Source organism: Tachysurus fulvidraco, chromosome 12, assembly GCF_022655615.1.
Source record: "Tachysurus fulvidraco isolate hzauxx_2018 chromosome 12, HZAU_PFXX_2.0, whole genome shotgun sequence".
NCBI classification, from domain to species: Eukaryota; Metazoa; Chordata; class Actinopteri; order Siluriformes; family Bagridae; genus Tachysurus; species Tachysurus fulvidraco.
Genome location: NC_062529.1, coordinates 25,770,973 through 25,788,508, shown reverse-complemented (window position 1 = coordinate 25,788,508; position 17,536 = coordinate 25,770,973). Strand labels below are relative to the sequence as shown.

The following is a 17,536-nucleotide window of genomic DNA, read 5'->3' as shown; positions in this document are numbered from 1 at the left end:
CTGGAAATAACCAAGATAAAAACGAACCTTTAACAGAGTAGAATAGGGCAGAATTCTCTATGTGCGAACACCGACAGATTCCAAGGGACCGTCTGCAAACATATTATGGAAAAATAATTTCCATAATAGTCAATTTATTGATTTTTTTATTATTATGAAACATCATAAAAATTAAACAAAAAGACATTTCTCCCAAAATATGTGTTTTAGTATATGTATTAGGATATCAGTGATGTGTGTTCTGAGTTTGGTGACCTTACAGTGTACTACAGTAAAGTTATTGTCTGTTTTCATAGTATTCGCTTTTCGGGTTTTGCACTTTGCAGATGGTCTCTTGGAATATGTCTCTCAGTCGTCTGCACATAGAGACTTGTGTATTTTGTCCACCGCGGAGGAAAGCCGATTTTGAGAAAAATCTGGTTGTAGCTGCCTCTCTACTTTACTACGGTAAAAATGAGGTGTTATTCGTGTAGTAACACCCTTTAGCTCAGGAGCTATTGACTCGGGAAACTTGAATCTGTGAATATGACGCCAACTTTACTTAAGTAATTAGTCACACACACCCGGAAACACACTCTCTCATCCATGTATTGGGAAACACGTGCGAACCAAACGCCATTTTCGAAGAAAACATTACTACATTGGTAAATATTTTAGAAATAAACCTTGAGACAGTGTTTTCATCATAAACACCAAGGGTTTATCACAAATGGCCTTTAAATAAATAAATAAATGAATAAATAAATAAATAAATAATAAATAAATAAAAACCCGAGAGAGCGAAATGACCTACCGCTTCCTTGCCCACTCGCGGTGCCCCTGAGCAAGTGCTAAACACGAGCAGCATACTATCTCCCAATGCGTCACACTAAAAATTACCCCAGCTACAACAACGGTAGAAACCCCAAATAATGCAACTACAATATAACAGCAATTTTTGCTGAAGTTAACACAAAGATTTATAAATCCTAATACTATAACAGAGCTTTGTTGACATTTTAAAATTAACTTGTTACACTTGCACTAATATCTTCTAAGCCTGTTAGCTTTATCCTCTCCTTAAAAAGTGCAATCTGAGGTATAAATGTTGAGGTTTTCAGATGACCGACTCCCAAAATCCTGTTCATTTCCTCTATTTCACACTATCAAATTCTTTTATGTAATCCATCACTCCTCATAGTCTCTGTTCTTCATATAGAGTCATGCAGGTATTTAATATTCAACGTGACCTAGAAGAGAAACCTGAATAAAAATCACACGGCCAGGCCGAACGAGAGCCTGAAAGCCATCTCCACAGGAACCTCCGGCACAGAGTCATGGAAACATACGTAGAACTCCTGAGGAACGGGTTCTAGCATCATCCGCCTGCAACACAGACCAGTGACACACAGGTTGTAAGTTCCGAATGAAAACCTACTCTGCAGCCAGATGCACCGGCTAAACATAAATACAACCCATCAAACTGTTTACATGCTGTTCTGCACACTTTTCTGCTGTTTTTGCACATACTGTCCAACATGTCAGCCGTTTATGCACATATTGTACAATATCTCAGCCATTACGCACAATTCTATACAATATTTCAGTCATTTGCTGTTTTTTGCACAACTCTAGTCAAGTCAAGTCACCTTTATTGTCACATCACCACAGCACATGTGCCATGGTGAGTGAAATTCTTGGGAGCGAGCTCCAGAAATTGCAGAACCATAAATATATATATATATAAAAATAATATGTATAGGTATCATATACATGTAATATATATGTAACATGTAAGGTGCAACGGACTGTACAGATACAGAAATGTCCTGTGGTACCGTTTGTCTTGTTTGTCTTGTCCTGCACTGTTTGCACCAGGTTGCACAGTTGCACTTTATGTGGCTAAGTCTACTTACATGCCCTTAGCCCTGTCTTTGTTTTATGTACCTGTAGCATCCTGATCCTGGAGAAACGTTGTCTCATTTCACTGTGTACTGCAATCAGCTATATATGATTGAAATGACAATAAAAGCTTCTTGACTTGACTTGACTTGATAACATCGTATATATGGGTGTAAAATTGATGCTACACTAATAAATTCTACAGGATGGGAGGGAAAAATAAAATCTGGAGGAAAAAAATGTGTTCAATTTTTTTTTATCACTAAACTACTATCATCGATCTCGGGGGGGGGGGGTAGACTACAGTATGGAGGGGGGTAATCAGAAAAAAAATGGTTATTTTTTTTTTAATCACTAAACTACTGTCATCAAAGGTTATCGTTTTGTATATACATAACTCCTGAATAAAAATTAAAATGTGTTTGGACTGGTTTGTCGATAGTGAGCGCGGAAATACAGGGGATAAGCGGTTTTATTAAGCGAGTCATTGAGTCGTTCATTCAAACGATTCGTTCAAACGGCCGATTCATCAAGAATGAGACAGATGTTTGTAAATGGGTAATTGAATCTTTGACTCAACCGATTCGTTCAAATCACTGAATCATCCAAAACACGATTGAGTTGCTGTGAGACTTTGCTATGCTGTGGTCTTTGTTTGGATTCATCAGATCTATTTTCGCTGCTAAAAAAAGACCAAAATATTTCGTCTAAAGTGTAAGTGGCTTGAACTGTAAAACCCGAGTGTAGGCCTACTTCTTATTTATTTATTTGTTCATTGTGTTTGCTGTCTTGTAAACATACCGAAATATGACTGAAAAGACAAGATCACGGCTGTTTTCTTGGTTGTTTTTGTTGTTTAACATCTAGATGCAATTGTTGTACGCCATCTTAACAAACTTCAAGACTATCAAGTGTATTAATGAGCAACTTCTAAAAAGAAAATGTTTAGTTGTCTTTGTAAAGAAATGCTCACACGCACGCAGCCACGCACACACAAACATGTTTAAATACATTTATGTTGTTAATAAATAACAATAAATTGTTGTTGTAACAGCAATATCTCCAAGTTTTGTTTTTCACTGTAAAAATGTCATGATTTGCCAATGCAAAGAGAGCACCGCCAGCTTTTCCCCCCACTTCAAGCACTGATTATAACACAAACAAATCATCCTCCTGGTGACTTTATTTTTGTCAAAAGTAACAAATCCAGCGACTTTTGTGGTGTTTTTAGAGACTCGAAAGCACGAATCACTCTGCAGTTAGTCCTACTGTGCTCAACGAGCAGCGGGTGCTGCCGTGAGCCCCTCTCCCGTCCAACAGCACTCACAGGCGGTCAGTGTCTCAGTAGCCTCGCGCTGCAGTCAGAGCAGAGAGGAGACACACACACCCCTCCGCGTCCAGGCTGCAAATGAAATGCGCATGCGCATGGCCGCCGCCGTTACAGAGCGGGTGTAAATGTAAATGTTTCTTCACTTTTTCCAGCATTTTTTCTGAGGACAAACTTTTTCAATTCTGTTCTGAGTTCTACTTTTCCTTCGTGACTACAAATGTCATTAAGAAGTGTATTTAGATGCTTTGTCTGTGAATACTGTGACTTTAATGTGAAAAAAAGGGAATCTAAAGTGTAATATGTGATGTAAAAGTTTAAAAAGAAAATGCTTTAATAAGGTTATATAGTGATATTTGTAAGATGTTTTACATGTTCAACAAATAATTTTGTTTGCTTTGCTAACACTGTGCATAGACCCTAGTGTTATTGAGCACATGGTGATTAGCATGTATGTTTTTTCGTCTATGTGCAAATGATTGAGACAGAGAGTTTGATTTAATTTAAAATGATTTACTTAAACAATGATGTTAATGTCTGTTTTGGCTTTGTTGTTACAAGGCCGGGTTTTTTGTTGTTGTTGTTGTTTTGTGCCTTTGCTGGAGACTGGTGTTCCGGAATCGTGTCCTCGCCGAGTATTCATAGTCCGGCTTGGACTGGGGAGCCATCCCAAAAAAAATCGATAACAAGTAAACACGACATACATTTTTTACATGAAGGTTTACACTATGAAGGGAAAACTAAATCCAAACCTACATGGCCCTGTGTGAGGAGGTGAACTGACTGTCGAGCTCGAATCCTTTTATACACATTTCTTTTCAGTAAAAGTGTTTAAATGAGACAAGAATTAGTATTTCATGGTGAGAGTTAACCCAATGCTTCCTCCTAGCTCTGCATTGTCACTTCAGGCTTTTTGCCCTGTTTACATAATCCAGTGTACTGAGAGTCTCCTGTGTTCAGTGAGCAAGAAAACATTTGGGGTTAGTTACGAGTAGGCAGCAGCCTTTGACTTGAACACATTCACACATACAGCATCTTAAGCAACCAGAGAACATGAGTGACAGTGACCGCCGGTGATTAGATGGGGACGTGTTCATGACATGACAGTCACAATAACTTTAGCACCTCTAAGTTGATGGAAGCTGGAGAGACTATGGCGATGATGGAGGTCTTGGTGCATCCACCCAATGAGTCCTGAAGGATAAGGATAAGCTTGGAATCACAGTAAGGCACATGGGAATCACCTTCCACCAGAGCTGTGATCACACGACCAAGCGTCAGCAGTGACTGGTTGATGTTTACTGCCTCACAAAAGTGCTTGCCCACTGCTCCAGAGCGACCGATGTTCTCAGTACTTGCAAGATCCACCTGATGGAGAGACGTTGTTCTTTACTTTGACGAGATGCAAATATTAGACTAACCGACAGCAAGCCATTAGTCCTGCTGCATACGGTAACACAACAATGTGTGTTTATTAACAACAAGCCTTACCAGGTTCAGTTTTCCAATCTTCACTAGCTCCTCTAAAAAAGTGTTTAAATGAGACATGAATTAGTATTTCACGGTGAGAGTTAACCCAATGCTTCCTTCTCACCTCTGTAGTGTCATTTTCAGAGTCTCCATGTTAGCATCCAGTGCATCTGATGCCTCCTGAAGCCCCGTAAAGTCAGACTGTGTGTCAAAACAAACACAATCAGTGCCTGACAAGGCAGTATACAAACACTAAGGATATTGCATGCTACTTTTTTTAAGGCCATTTTCATTTATTTTTCATTTATTTATTTATTTTTCCATTTTCTGCAATTACTGTAGTCCAACTTCTGTTAACACTACCTTCACAAAAACAACAACACTGGGTTACTGTTGTTAAAGTGAAATGCTTGAGGCAGAATTATTATTAATACCCCAAAGTTACTTAATTTGCTATAACAGGACATGAGTTTTTTGCTCCAATCTTATACCAAAATATTTTACGCAAATTAATTCAAGAAGGATGCGTCATCATAGTCATTTAAAAGTTAGTGTTGCTATGGTTACAGAGTGCCTCAGTTATGGACAGGAAGCTTATTATAAATATACATTATAAATAGTTTTCTTTTTTTATTTATTTATTAAACTTGTGCTTTAAATCACTAGTAACAGCAACACGTACTGTTTGATGTTGGTGTCCAGCCTGGTTGATCATCTCTTTCAGCTTGCTGTGTTCAGCCTGGAGGGATGTGAGCGCCTCCATGTGGCCACTTAAAAATGTTTTCACCTGCTCCAACTGGGTGAAGAAAAGAAAAATCACCACTAACACACAAACCTGTGCACGTCCTAGTACTGAAATGATTGGTGGCAGCAATTCATCAAGGCTTGCAACTATAGCAAAAGATAATTAACTAGTGATGCAGTCGGTTAAACCGCAAAACAAACCCTTCCGGCCCTGAAGACGGACATCCATTCAGTATAAAGGTTAGATTTCAGGGTACATGTCCCCATTTATGAGCGGTTGTTATTGACACCTCTGATCAGAACAAGTACATTAATATAAACTTGCCAGTTGCTTTAGCTGAACACTGCTGTCAATCACAACATTCAAAAAATTAAGGACAGAATAACCAAAAGTTATGAACACACACCTGTCTGGCCAGCGCGTCACACTTCTTTTTCAAGCATACGTTCTCGGCCGTAGTCTCCTCAGTAATCCTAGATTTATATATTAAAGTAACAACAATAAATGAATCCTGATAACATCAAGTATGCCAAAATAAAAATGAAAGCATTCATGTTGGATTAAATCATAAATGTATTTAATGAATAAATAAATAAATAAATAAACAAACAAATAAAAATATATATATATATATATAAACAGTTAACAAAAATAAAGATAAAATATCCAAAACTAAACAGTTCAAACATTTGTATTTTTTAATTAACAAAACGTGGTGTATACTGATTATAGTATAAAAGCATGACTACAGCAAATATAACAATGCTAATACTTAAATGTAATTACCTCAAAATTACATACAATACATAACATTCCAATAAATGTATTAAACTTGTGCATAATAAAGTTTCACACATCACTCTCTCTCATCCACTTAGGTAAAGTAGGCCACATATTCACAGATTCGATGTTCCCGAGTCAATAGCTCCTGAGCTAAAGGGTGTTACTACACGAAGAAAACCTCATTTTTATCTTAGTAATGTAGAGAGGCAGCTACAACCTAATTTTCCTCAATATCAGCTTTCCTCCGCGTTGCACAAAATACATAATTCTCTATGTGCGAACACCGAAGAGACAGATTCCAAGGGACCGTCTGCAAAGTGCAAACCCTGAAAATTGAATACAAAAAACAGTCAATAGCTTTACTGTAATACACTGTAAGGTGACCAAACTCAGAACACACATCACTGATGTCCTAATACATGTACAAAACCACTTATTTTGGGGAAATGTCTTTGTTGATTTGTTATGATTTTTCATAATAATAAAAAATCAATAACTTTACTGTAATACACTGAAACTCACCAAACTCAGAACACACATCACTGATGTCCTAATACATGTACTAAAACACTTATTTGGGAAAAATGTCTCATAATTTTATTGATTTGTATTTATTATGAAAAATCCTAAAAATTAAACAAAAAGACATTTCTCCCAAAATTTGTGTTCTGAGTTTGGTGACAGTACAGTGTATTACAGAAAAGCTATTGATTTTTTAAAATTATGAAAAATCATAAAAAATCAACAAAAAGACATTTCCCCAAAATCAGATTTTGAGAAAAATCTGGTTGTAGCTGCCTCTCTACATTACTACGGTAAAAATGAGGTGTTATTTGTGTAGTAACACCCTTTAGCTCAGGAGCTATTGACTCGGGAATCTTGAATCTGTGAATATGAGGCCAACTTTACTTAAGTAATTAGTCACACACACCCGGAAACACACTCTCTCATCCATGTATTGGGAAACACGTGCGAACCAAACGTCATTTTCAAAGAAAACATTACTACATTGGTAAATATTTTAGAAATAAACCTTCATACAGTGTTTTCATCATAAACACAAAGGGTTTATCATAAATTGCCTTTAAATAAATAAATAAATAAATAAATAAATAAATAAATAAATAAAAAAACGAGAGAGCGAAATGACCTACCGCTTCCTTGCCCACTCACAGTGCCCCTGAGCACGTGCTAAACACGAGCAGCATACTATCTCCCAATGCGTCACACTAAAAATGACCCCAGCTACAACAACGGTAGAAACCCCAAATAATGCAACTACAATATAACAGCAATTTTTGCTGAGGTTAACACAAATATTTATAAATCCTAATACTATAACAGAGCTTTGTTGACATTTTAAAATTAACTTGTTACACTTGCACTAATATCTTCTAAGCCTGTTAGCTTTATCCTCTCCTTAAAAAGTGCAATCTGAGGTATAAATGTTGAGGTTTTCAGATGACCGACTCCCAAAATCCTGTTCATTTCCTCTATTTCACACTATTAAATTCTTTTATGTAATCCATCACTCCTCATAGTCTCTGTTCTTCATATAGAGTCATGCAGGTATTTAATATTCAACGTGACCTAGAAGAGAAACCTGAATAAAAATCACACGGCCAGGCCGAACGAGAGCCTGACAGCCATCTCCACAGGAACCTCCGGCACCGAGTCATGGAAACATACGTAGAACTCCTGAGGAACGGGTTCTAGCATCATCCGCCTACAACACAGACCAGTGACACACAGGTTGTAAGTTCCGAATGAAAACCTACTCTGCAGCCAGATGCACCGGCTAAACATAAATACAATCCATCAAACTGTTTACATTCTGTTCTGCACACTTTTCCTGCTGTTTTTGCACATACTGTCCAACATGTCAGCCGTTTATGCACATATTATACAATATCTCAGCCATTACGCACATACTGTACAATATTTCAGTCATTTGCTGTTTTTTTTCACAATTCTATATATTATCCCAAGGACCTGCTGCTAAGAACTGTGTTCATTCTAATGTTACTGCACGAAATTTGTTTGAACATACAAGTCAAGTCAAGTCAAGTCACCTTTATTGTCACATCACCACAGCACATGTGTCATGGTGAGTGAAATTCTTGGGAGCGAGCTCCAGGAATTGCAGAACCATTCACATACAGTAGTTAAGAAACATAAATACAAAATTTACAAACAGGTTAAAAAAATGTGCAAAATGCTTAGTTTCGGTTGAAATGTGCAAATGTGGAAAATGTGGAAAGGATGCAATGTGCTCATACATAGTCAGTACACACAGTGTGCTACTAGACATATATATATATATATATATATATATATATATATATATATATATATATATATAATATATATATATATATATATACACATACATATATATGTATGTGTATATATATACACATACATATATATGTATGTGTATATATATATATATATATATATCTATCTATATATATATATATATATTTATTTATGTATCTATGTATGTATAAGTATAAATATAAATAATATGTATAAGTATTATATACATGTAATATATATGTAACATGTAAGGTGCAACGGACTGTACAGATACAGAAATGTCCTGTGTTACTGTTTGTCTTGTTTGTCTTGTCCTGCACTGTTTGCACCAGGTTGCACAGTTGCACTTTATGTGGCTAAGACTACTTACATGCCCTTAGCCCTGTCTTTGTTTTATGTACCTGTAGCATCCTGATCCTGGAGAAACAAACAAATCATCCTCCTGGTGACTTTATTTTTGTCAAAAGTAACAAATCCAGCGACTTTTGTGGTGTTTTTAGAGACTCGAAAGCACGAATCACTCTGCAGTTAGTCCTACTGTGCTCAACGAGCAGCGGGTGCTGCCGTGAGCCCCTCTCCCGTCCAACAGCACTCACAGGCGGTCAGTGTCTCAGTAGCCTCGCGCTGCAGTCAGAGCAGAGAGGAGACACACACACCCCTCCGCGTCCAGGCTGCAAATGAAATGCGCATGCGCATGGCCGCCGCCGTTACAGAGCGGGTGTAAATGTAAATGTTTCTTCACTTTTTCCAGCATTTTTTCTGAGGACAAACTTTTTCAATTCTGTTCTGAGTTCTACTTTTCCTTCGTGACTACAAATGTCATTAAGAAGTGTATTTAGATGCTTTGTCTGTGAATACTGTGACTTTAATGTGAAAAAAAGGAATCTAAAGTGTAATATGTGATGTAAAAGTTTAAAAAGAAAATGCTTTAATAAGGTTATATAGTGATATTTGTAAGATGTTTTACATGTTCAACAAATAATTTTGTTTGCTTTGCTAACACTGTGCATAGACCCTAGTGTTATTGAGCACATGGTGATTAGCATGTATGTTTTTTCGTCTATGTGCAAATGATTGAGACAGAGAGTTTGATTTAATTTAAAATGATTTACTTAAACAATGATGTTAATGTCTGTTTTGGCTTTGTTGTTACAAGGCCGGGTTTTTTTGTTGTTGTTGTTGTTTTGTGCCTTTGCTGGAGACTGGTGTTCCGGAATCGTGTCCTCGCCGAGTATTCATAGTCCGGCTTGGACTGGGGAGCCATCCCAAAAAAAATCGATAACAAATAAACACGACATACATTTTTTACATGAAGGTTTACACTATGAAGGGAAAACTAAATCCAAACCTACATGGCCCTGTGTGAGGAGGTGAACCGACTGTCGAGCTCGAATCCTTTTATACACATTTCTCTTCAGTAAAAGTGTTTAAATGAGACAAGAATTAGTATTTCATGGTGAGAGTTAACCCGATGCTTCCTCCTAGCTCTGCATTGTCACTTCAGGCTTTTTGCCCTGTTTACATAATCCAGTGTACTGAGTCTCCTGTGTTCAGTGAGCAAGAAAACATTTGGGGTTAGTTACGAGTAGGCAGCAGCCTTTGACTTGAACACATTCACACATACAGCATCTTAAGCAACCAGAGAACATGAGTGACAGTGACCGCTGGTGATTAGATGGGGACGTGTTCATGACATGACAGTCACAAAAACTTTAGCACCTCTAAGTTGATGGAAGCTGGAGAGACTGTGGCGATGATGGAGGTCTTGGTGCATCCACCCAATGAGTCCTGATGGATACGAGTGAGCTTGTGATCACACGACCAAGCGTCAGCAGTGACTGGTTGATGTTTACTGCCTCACAAAAGTGCTTGCCCACTGCTCCAGAGCGACCGATGTTCTCGGTACTTGCAAGATCCACCTGATGGAGAGACGTTATTCTTTACTTTGACGAGATGCAAATATTAGACTAACCGACAGCAAGCCATTAGTCCTGCTGCATACAGTAACACAACAACGTGTGTTTATTAACAACAAGCCTTACCAGGTTCAGTTTTCCAATCTTCACTAGCTCCTCTAAAAAAGTGTTTAAATGAGACATGAATTAGTATTTCACGGTGAGAGTTAACCCAATGCTTCCTCCTCACCTCTGTAGTGTCATTTTCAGAGTCTCCATGTTAGCATCCAGTGCATCTGATGCCTCCTGAAGCCCCGTAAAGTCAGACTGTGTGTCAAAACAAACACAATCAGTACCTGACAAGGCAGTATACAAACACTAAGGATATTGCATGCTACTTTTTTTAAGGCCATTTTCATTTTTTATTTTTTTCACTTTCTGCAATTACTGTAGTCCAACTTCTGTTAACACTACCTTCACAAAAACAACAACACTGGGTTACTGTTGTTAAAGTGAAATGTTTGAGGCAGAATTATTATTAATACCCCAAAGTTACTTAATTTGCTATAACAGGACATGAGTTTTTTGCTCCACTCTTATACCAAAATATTTTACCCAAATTAATTCAAGAAGGATGCGTCATCATAGTCATTTAAAAGTTAGTGTTGCTATGGTTACAGAGTGCCTCAGTTATGGACTGGAAGCTTATTATAAATACATTATATATAGTTTTTATTAAACTTGTGCTTTAAATCACTAGTAACAGCAACACGTACTGTTTGATGTTGGTGTCCAGCCTGGTTGATCATCTCTTTCAGCTTGCTGTGTTCAGCCTGGAGGGATGTGAGCGCCTCCATGTGGCCACTTAAAAATGTTTTCACCTGCTCCAACTGGGTGAAGAAAAGAAAAATCACCACTAACACACAAACCCGTGCACGCATCACACTTCTTTTTCAAGCATACGTTATCGGCCATAGTCTCTTCAGTGTAATCCTAGATTTATATATTAAAGTAAGAACAATAAATTAATCCTGATAACATCAAGTATGCCAAAATAAAAATGAAAGCATTCATGTTGGATTAAATCATAAATGTATTTAATATCTATGGAGTAAACACACAAAGCAGACTTTTATAATGAGACTTGCCTCGATACGGGTTCTCTTGGTGGGTTTCTGGTTCACTTCAGGCTTGTTCACGATGTTCTTCGCCCTGTTAGCGTAATCCAGTGTACTGAGAATCTCCTGCATTCAGTGAGCAAGAACACCTATCTATATTCGTATCCATCCATATGCAGCTATCCATCCATATCCCTCTATTTCTACATCTATATATATCTACAGATACACGATGCAGTTTCCATCTTACCTGGATGATGCGTCCATCAGCGTGGCTGCAGTCTTCCTCTTGGCTGATCCTATCTCAGGGATCTGGTAGACCTCGTTCTTGTTATGCACCGTTATCTCCTCCAGTCCCTGAACGATAACGCCTCACTAATAAGGCAGAAAAACCAAAAGGCAGCGGGAAAAGAAAAGCATCTAGATTTAAACTTTTAGAAAATTCAGCCAGCTGGGTACTTTACAGACCTTGTTTCTGGGGTCGTCAAACAGCTGCAGCCCCTCTGTGACACCCGGCGAGGGACTGAGCAGGTCAAACAGCTCTTCGTTATAAATCTCCAGCAGGGAAACCATCACAGTGAACTCTGTGCCGTTCGTGGTCAGCTTCTCGAAGATCTGGTGAAGAGTACGAGGGATGATACCAGCCAGAGTATCCTGGAAAAGGAAGTTGTAATGTATACCAACATCTTCTTCTTCTTCTTCTACCGCTTATACAGGGCCGGGTCGCAGGGGCAGCAGCCTAAGCAGGGATGCCCAGACTTCCCTCTCCCCAGACACTTCCTCCAGCTCTTCCGGGGGAATACCGAGGCGTTCCCAGGCCAACCGAGAGACATAGTCCCTCCAGCGTGTCCTAGGTCTTCCCCGGGGTCTCCTCCCGGTTGGACATGCCCGGAACACCTCCCAAGGGAGGCGTCCAGGAGGCATCCGAAACAGATCATGATGTTAATCCGTTTTCAGTGTTTCTTTAACAAAACCCTCAGGTTACCTCCTCCCAGGTGAATTCCTCGTTAGGTGAAGAAATGGTGCAGTTATAACCCATGATGACTTCATCTAACATGGGACACACCACACTCTTGTACACATCTATCTGCTTTGCAGTCGGACCGAACACCTGCATATGGGCGAGAGCGAGTAAAAATTAATCCCAACACCACCTTACAATGTACATTTTCAGGGTGCAAATAAAAGCATCATTACATAAAGTATATCCAACACAAAGGGCATGGTAATAAATGAATAAATAAATAAACAAACAAATAAATAAAAAAATATATATATAAACAGTTAACAAAAATAAAGATCAAATATCATCCAAAACGAAACAGTTCAAACATTTGTATTTTTTAATTAACAAAACGTGGTGTATACTGATTATAGTATAAAAGCATGACTACAGCAAATATAACAATGTTAATACTTAAATGTAATTACCTCAAAATTACATACAGTACATAACATTCAAATAAATGTATTAAACTTGTGCATAATAAAGTTTCACACATAGGAACACAACACATGAGAAACCGCCACCCTCAAAATTAGCAAAGGTTCATCAACCATCACACAGATGGCACATTTAAACAACTAAACTGGAAATAACCAAGATAAAAACGAACCTTTAACAGAGTAGAATAGGGCAGAATTCTCTATGTGCGAACACCGAAGAGACAGATTCCAAGGGACCGTCTGCAAAGTGCAAACCCTGAAAATTGAATACAAAAAACAGTCAATAACTTTACTGTAATACACTGTAAGGTCACCAAACTCAGAACACACATCACTTATGCCACTTATGTTTTTTAATCACTAAACTACTGTCATCAAAGGTTATCGTTTTGTATATACATAACTCCTGAATAAAAATTAAAATGTGTTTGGACTGGTTTGTCGATAGTGAGCGCGGAAATACAGGGGATAAGCGCTTTTATTAAGCGAGTCATTGAGTCGTTCATTCAAACGATTCGTTCAAACGGCCGATTCATCAAGAATGAGACAGATGTTTGTAAATGGGTAATTGAATCTTTGACTCAACCGATTCGTTCAAATCACTGAATCATCCAAAACACGATTGAGTTGCTGTGAGACTTTGCTATGCTGTGGTCTTTGTTTGGATTCATCAGATCTATTTTCGCTGCTAAAAAAAGACCAAAATATTTCGTCTAAAGTGTAAGTGGCTTGAACTGTAAAACCCGAGTGTAGGCCTACTTCTTATTTATTTATTGTGTTTGCTGTCTTGTAATCGAAATATGACTGAAAAGACAAGATCACGGCTGTTTTCTTGGTTGTTTTTGTTGTTTAACATCTAGATGCAATTGTTGTACGCCATCTTAACAAACTTCAAGACTATCAAGTGTATTAATGAGCAACTTCTAAAAAGAAAATGTTTAGTTGTCTTTGTAAAGAAATGCTCACACGCACGCAGCCACGCACACACAAACATGTTTAAATACATTTATGTTGTTAATAAATAACAATAAATTGTTGTTGTAACAGCAATATCTCCAAGTTTTGTTTTTCACTGTAAAAATGTCATGATTTGCCAATGCAAAGAGAGCACCGCCAGCTTTTCCCCCCACTTCAAGCACTGATTATAACACAAACAAATCATCCTCCTGGTGACTTTATTTTTTGTCAAAAGTAACAAATCCAGCGACTTTTGTGGTGTTTTTAGAGACTCGAAAGCACGAATCACTCTGCAGTTAGTCCTACTGTGCTCAACGAGCAGCGGGTGCTGCCGTGAGCCCCTCTCCCGTCCAACAGCACTCACAGGCGGTCAGTGTCTCAGTAGCCTCGCGCTGCAGTCAGAGCAGAGAGGAGACACACACACCCCTCCGCGTCCAGGCTGCAAATGAAATGCGCATGCGCATGGCCGCCGCCGTTACAGAGCGGGTGTAAATGTAAATGTTTCTTCACTTTTTCCAGCATTTTTTCTGAGGACAAACTTTTTCAATTCTGTTCTGAGTTCTACTTTTCCTTCGTGACTACAAATGTCATTAAGAAGTGTATTTAGATGCTTTGTCTGTGAATACTGTGACTTTAATGTGAAAAAAGGGAATCTAAAGTGTAATATGTGATGTAAAAGTTTAAAAAGAAAATGCTTTAATAAGGTTATATAGTGATATTTGTAAGATGTTTTACATGTTCAACAAATAATTTTGTTTGCTTTGCTAACACTGTGCACAGGCCCTAGTGTTATTGAGCACATGGTGATTAGCATGTATGTTTTTTCGTCTATGTGCAAATGATTGAGACAGAGAGTTTGATTTAATTTAAAATGATTTACTTAAACAATGATGTTAATGTCTGTTTTGGCTTTGTTGTTACAAGGCCGTTTTTTTGTTGTTGTTGTTGTTTTGTGCCTTTGCTGGAGACTGGTGTTCCGGAATCGTGTCCTCGCCGAGTATTCATAGTCCGGCTTGGACTGGGGAGCCATCCCAAAAAAAATCGATAACAAATAAACACGACATACATTTTTTACATGAAGGTTTTTACTATGAAGGGAAAACTAAATCCAAACCTACATGGCCCTGTGTGAGGAGGTGAACCGACTGTCGAGCTCGAATCCTTTTATACACATTTCTCTTCAGTAAAAGTGTTTAAATGAGACAAGAATTAGTATTTCATGGTGAGAGTTAACCCAATGCTTCCTCCTAGCTCTGCATTGTCACTTCAGGCTTTTTGCCCTGTTTACATAATCCAGTGTACTGAGAGTCTCCTGTGTTCAGTGAGCAAGAAAACATTTGGGGTTAGTTACGAGTAGGCAGCAGCCTTTGACTTGAACACATTCACACATACAGCATCTTAAGCAACCAGAGAACATGAGTGACAGTGACCGCTGGTGATTAGATGGGGACGTGTTCATGACATGACAGTCACAAAAACTTTAGCACCTCTAAGTTGATGGAAGCTGGATAGACTGTGGCGATGATGGAGGTCTTGGTGCATCCACCCAGTGAGTCCTGAAGGATAAGGGTAAGCTTGGAATCACAGTAAGGCACATGGGAATCGCCTTCCACCAGAGCTGTGATCACACGACCAAGCGTCAGCAGTGACTGGTTGATGTTTACTGCCTCACAAAAGTGCTTGCCCACTGCTCCAGAGCGACTGATGTTCTCAGTACTTGCAAGATCCACCTGATGGAGAGACGTTGTTCTTTACTTTGACGAGATGCAAATATTAGACTAACCGACAGCAAGCCATTAGTCCTGCTGCATACGGTAACACAACAACGTGTGTTTATTAACAACAAGCCTTACCAGGTTCAGTTTTCCAATCTTCACTAGCTCCTCTAAAAAAGTGTTTAAATGAGACATGAATTAGTATTTCACGGTGAGAGTTAACCCAATGCTTCCTCCTCACCTCTGTAGTGTCATTTTCAGAGTCTCCATGTTAGCATCCAGTGCATCTGATGCCTCCTGAAGCCCCGTAAAGTCAGACTGTGTGTCAAAACAAACACAATCAGTACCTGACAAGGCAGTATACAAACACTAAGGATATTGCATGCTACTTTTTTTTAAGGCCATTTTCATTTATTTTTTATTTATTTATTTATTTTTCCATTTTCTGCAATTACTGTAGTCCAACTTCTGTTAACACTACCTTCACAAAAACAACAACACTGGGTTACTGTTGTTAAAGTGAAATGCTTGAGGCAGAATTATTATTAATACCCCAAAGTTACTTAATTTGCTATAACAGGACATGAGTTTTTTGCTCCACTCTTATACCAAAATATTTTACGCAAATTAATTCAAGAAGGATGCGTCATCATAGTCATTTAAAAGTTAGTGTTGCTATGGTTACAGAGTGCCTCAGTTATGGACAGGAAGCTTATTATAAATATACATTATAAATAGTTTTCTTTTTTTTTTTATTTATTAAACTTGTGCTTTAAATCACTAGTAACAGCAACACGTACTGTTTGATGTTGGTGTCCAGCCTGGTTGATCATCTCTTTCAGCTTGCTGTGTTCAGCCTGGAGGGATGTGAGCGCCTCCATGTGGCCACTTAAAAATGTTTTCACCTGCTCCAACTGGGTGAAGAAAAGAAAAATCACCACTAACACACAAACCTGTGCACGTCCTAGTACTGAAATGATTGGTGGCAGCAATTCATCAAGGCTTGCAACTATAGCAAAAGATAATTAACTAGTGATGCAGTCGGTTAAACCGCAAAACAAACCCTTCCGGTCCTGAAGACGGACATCCATTCACTATAAGATTTCAGGGTACATGTCCCCATTTATGAGCGGTTGCTATTGAAACCTCGGTTCTCTTGGTGGGTTTCTGATTCACTTCAGGCTTGTTCACGATGTTCTTCGCCCTGTTAGCGTAATCCAGTGTACTGAGAATCTCCTGCGTTCAGTGAGCAAGAACACCTATCTATATCCGTATCCATCCATATGCAGCTATCCATCCATATCCCTCTATTTCTACATCTATATATATCTACAGACACACGATGCAGTTTCCATCTTACCTGGATGATGCGTTCATCAGCGTGGCTGCAGTCTTCCTCTTGGCTGATCCTATCTCAGGGACCTGATAGACCTCGTTCTTGTTATGCACCGTTATCTCCTCCAGTCCCTGAACGATAACACCTCCCTAATAAGGCAGAAAAACCAAAAGGCAGCGGGATAAGAAAAGAAAAGCATCTAGATTTTTAAATTTTTTTTTAGAAAATTCAGCCAGCTGGGTACTTTACAGACCTTGTTTCTGGGGTCGTCAAACAGCTGCAGCCCCTCTGTGACACCCGGCGAGGGACTGAGCAGGTCAAACAGCTCTTCGTTATAAATCTCCAGCAGGGAAACCATCACAGTGAACTCTGTGCCATTTGTGGTCAGCTTCTCGAAGATCTGGTGAAGAGTACGAGGGATGATACCAGCCAGAGTAATGTAAACCAACAGCATGATGTTAATCCATTTTCAGTGTTTCTTTAACAAAACCCTCAGGTTACCTCCTCCCAGGTGAATTCCTCGTTAGGTGACCTTTCACCCTCC

At 38.6% G+C, this 17,536-nt stretch overlaps 2 protein-coding genes and 1 long non-coding RNA gene across 6 annotated transcripts; 1 reads left to right on the top strand and 2 right to left on the bottom strand.

The window, feature by feature from the left end:
• Nucleotides 1-10,037: 10,037 nt before the first annotated feature.
• Nucleotides 10,038-14,792, bottom strand: LOC113637059 (kinesin-like protein KIF11). Of its 2 annotated transcripts, XM_047821687.1 has the most exons (9): nt 12,970-13,128; nt 12,524-12,649; nt 12,007-12,192; nt 11,789-11,895; nt 11,569-11,632; nt 11,197-11,310; nt 10,671-10,747; nt 10,568-10,599; nt 10,038-10,444 (listed from the first exon to the last, which is right to left on the bottom strand). In XM_047821687.1, exons 1-9 carry the CDS (start codon nt 12,994-12,996, stop codon nt 10,383-10,385), a joined length of 795 nt encoding a protein of 264 aa, XP_047677643.1. In that variant the 5' UTR covers nt 12,997-13,128; the 3' UTR covers nt 10,038-10,382. The 2 variants fall into 2 exon arrangements, 1 of the variants encoding a protein (XP_047677643.1); XR_007144543.1 differs by lacking the exons at nt 10,038-10,444; nt 10,568-10,599; nt 10,671-10,747; nt 11,197-11,310; nt 12,970-13,128 and adding exons at nt 13,155-13,240; nt 14,306-14,792 and having other exon boundaries at nt 11,568-11,664; nt 11,789-12,649.
• Nucleotides 13,593-14,826, top strand: LOC125146043. The gene is made up of 2 exons (XR_007144544.1): nt 13,593-13,704; nt 14,210-14,826. It is a non-coding gene; the product is annotated as an uncharacterized LOC125146043 (long non-coding RNA).
• Nucleotides 14,827-14,846: 20 nt separating this feature from the next.
• On the bottom strand, nt 14,847-17,502 carry LOC113637060 (kinesin-like protein KIF11). Of its 3 annotated transcripts, none has more exons than XM_047821689.1 (5): nt 17,246-17,502; nt 17,017-17,141; nt 16,457-16,570; nt 15,795-15,974; nt 14,847-15,671 (listed from the first exon to the last, which is right to left on the bottom strand). In XM_047821689.1, exons 1-3 carry the CDS (start codon nt 17,444-17,446, stop codon nt 16,558-16,560), a joined length of 339 nt encoding a protein of 112 aa, XP_047677645.1. In that variant the 5' UTR covers nt 17,447-17,502; the 3' UTR covers nt 14,847-15,671; nt 15,795-15,974; nt 16,457-16,557. The 3 variants fall into 3 exon arrangements, with proteins under 3 accessions (XP_047677645.1, XP_047677646.1, XP_047677644.1); XM_047821690.1 differs by having other exon boundaries at nt 15,898-15,974; XM_047821688.1 differs by lacking the exons at nt 17,017-17,141; nt 17,246-17,502 and having other exon boundaries at nt 14,847-15,253; nt 15,429-15,671; nt 16,457-16,892.
• Between the last annotated feature and the right edge of the window lie 34 nt (nt 17,503-17,536).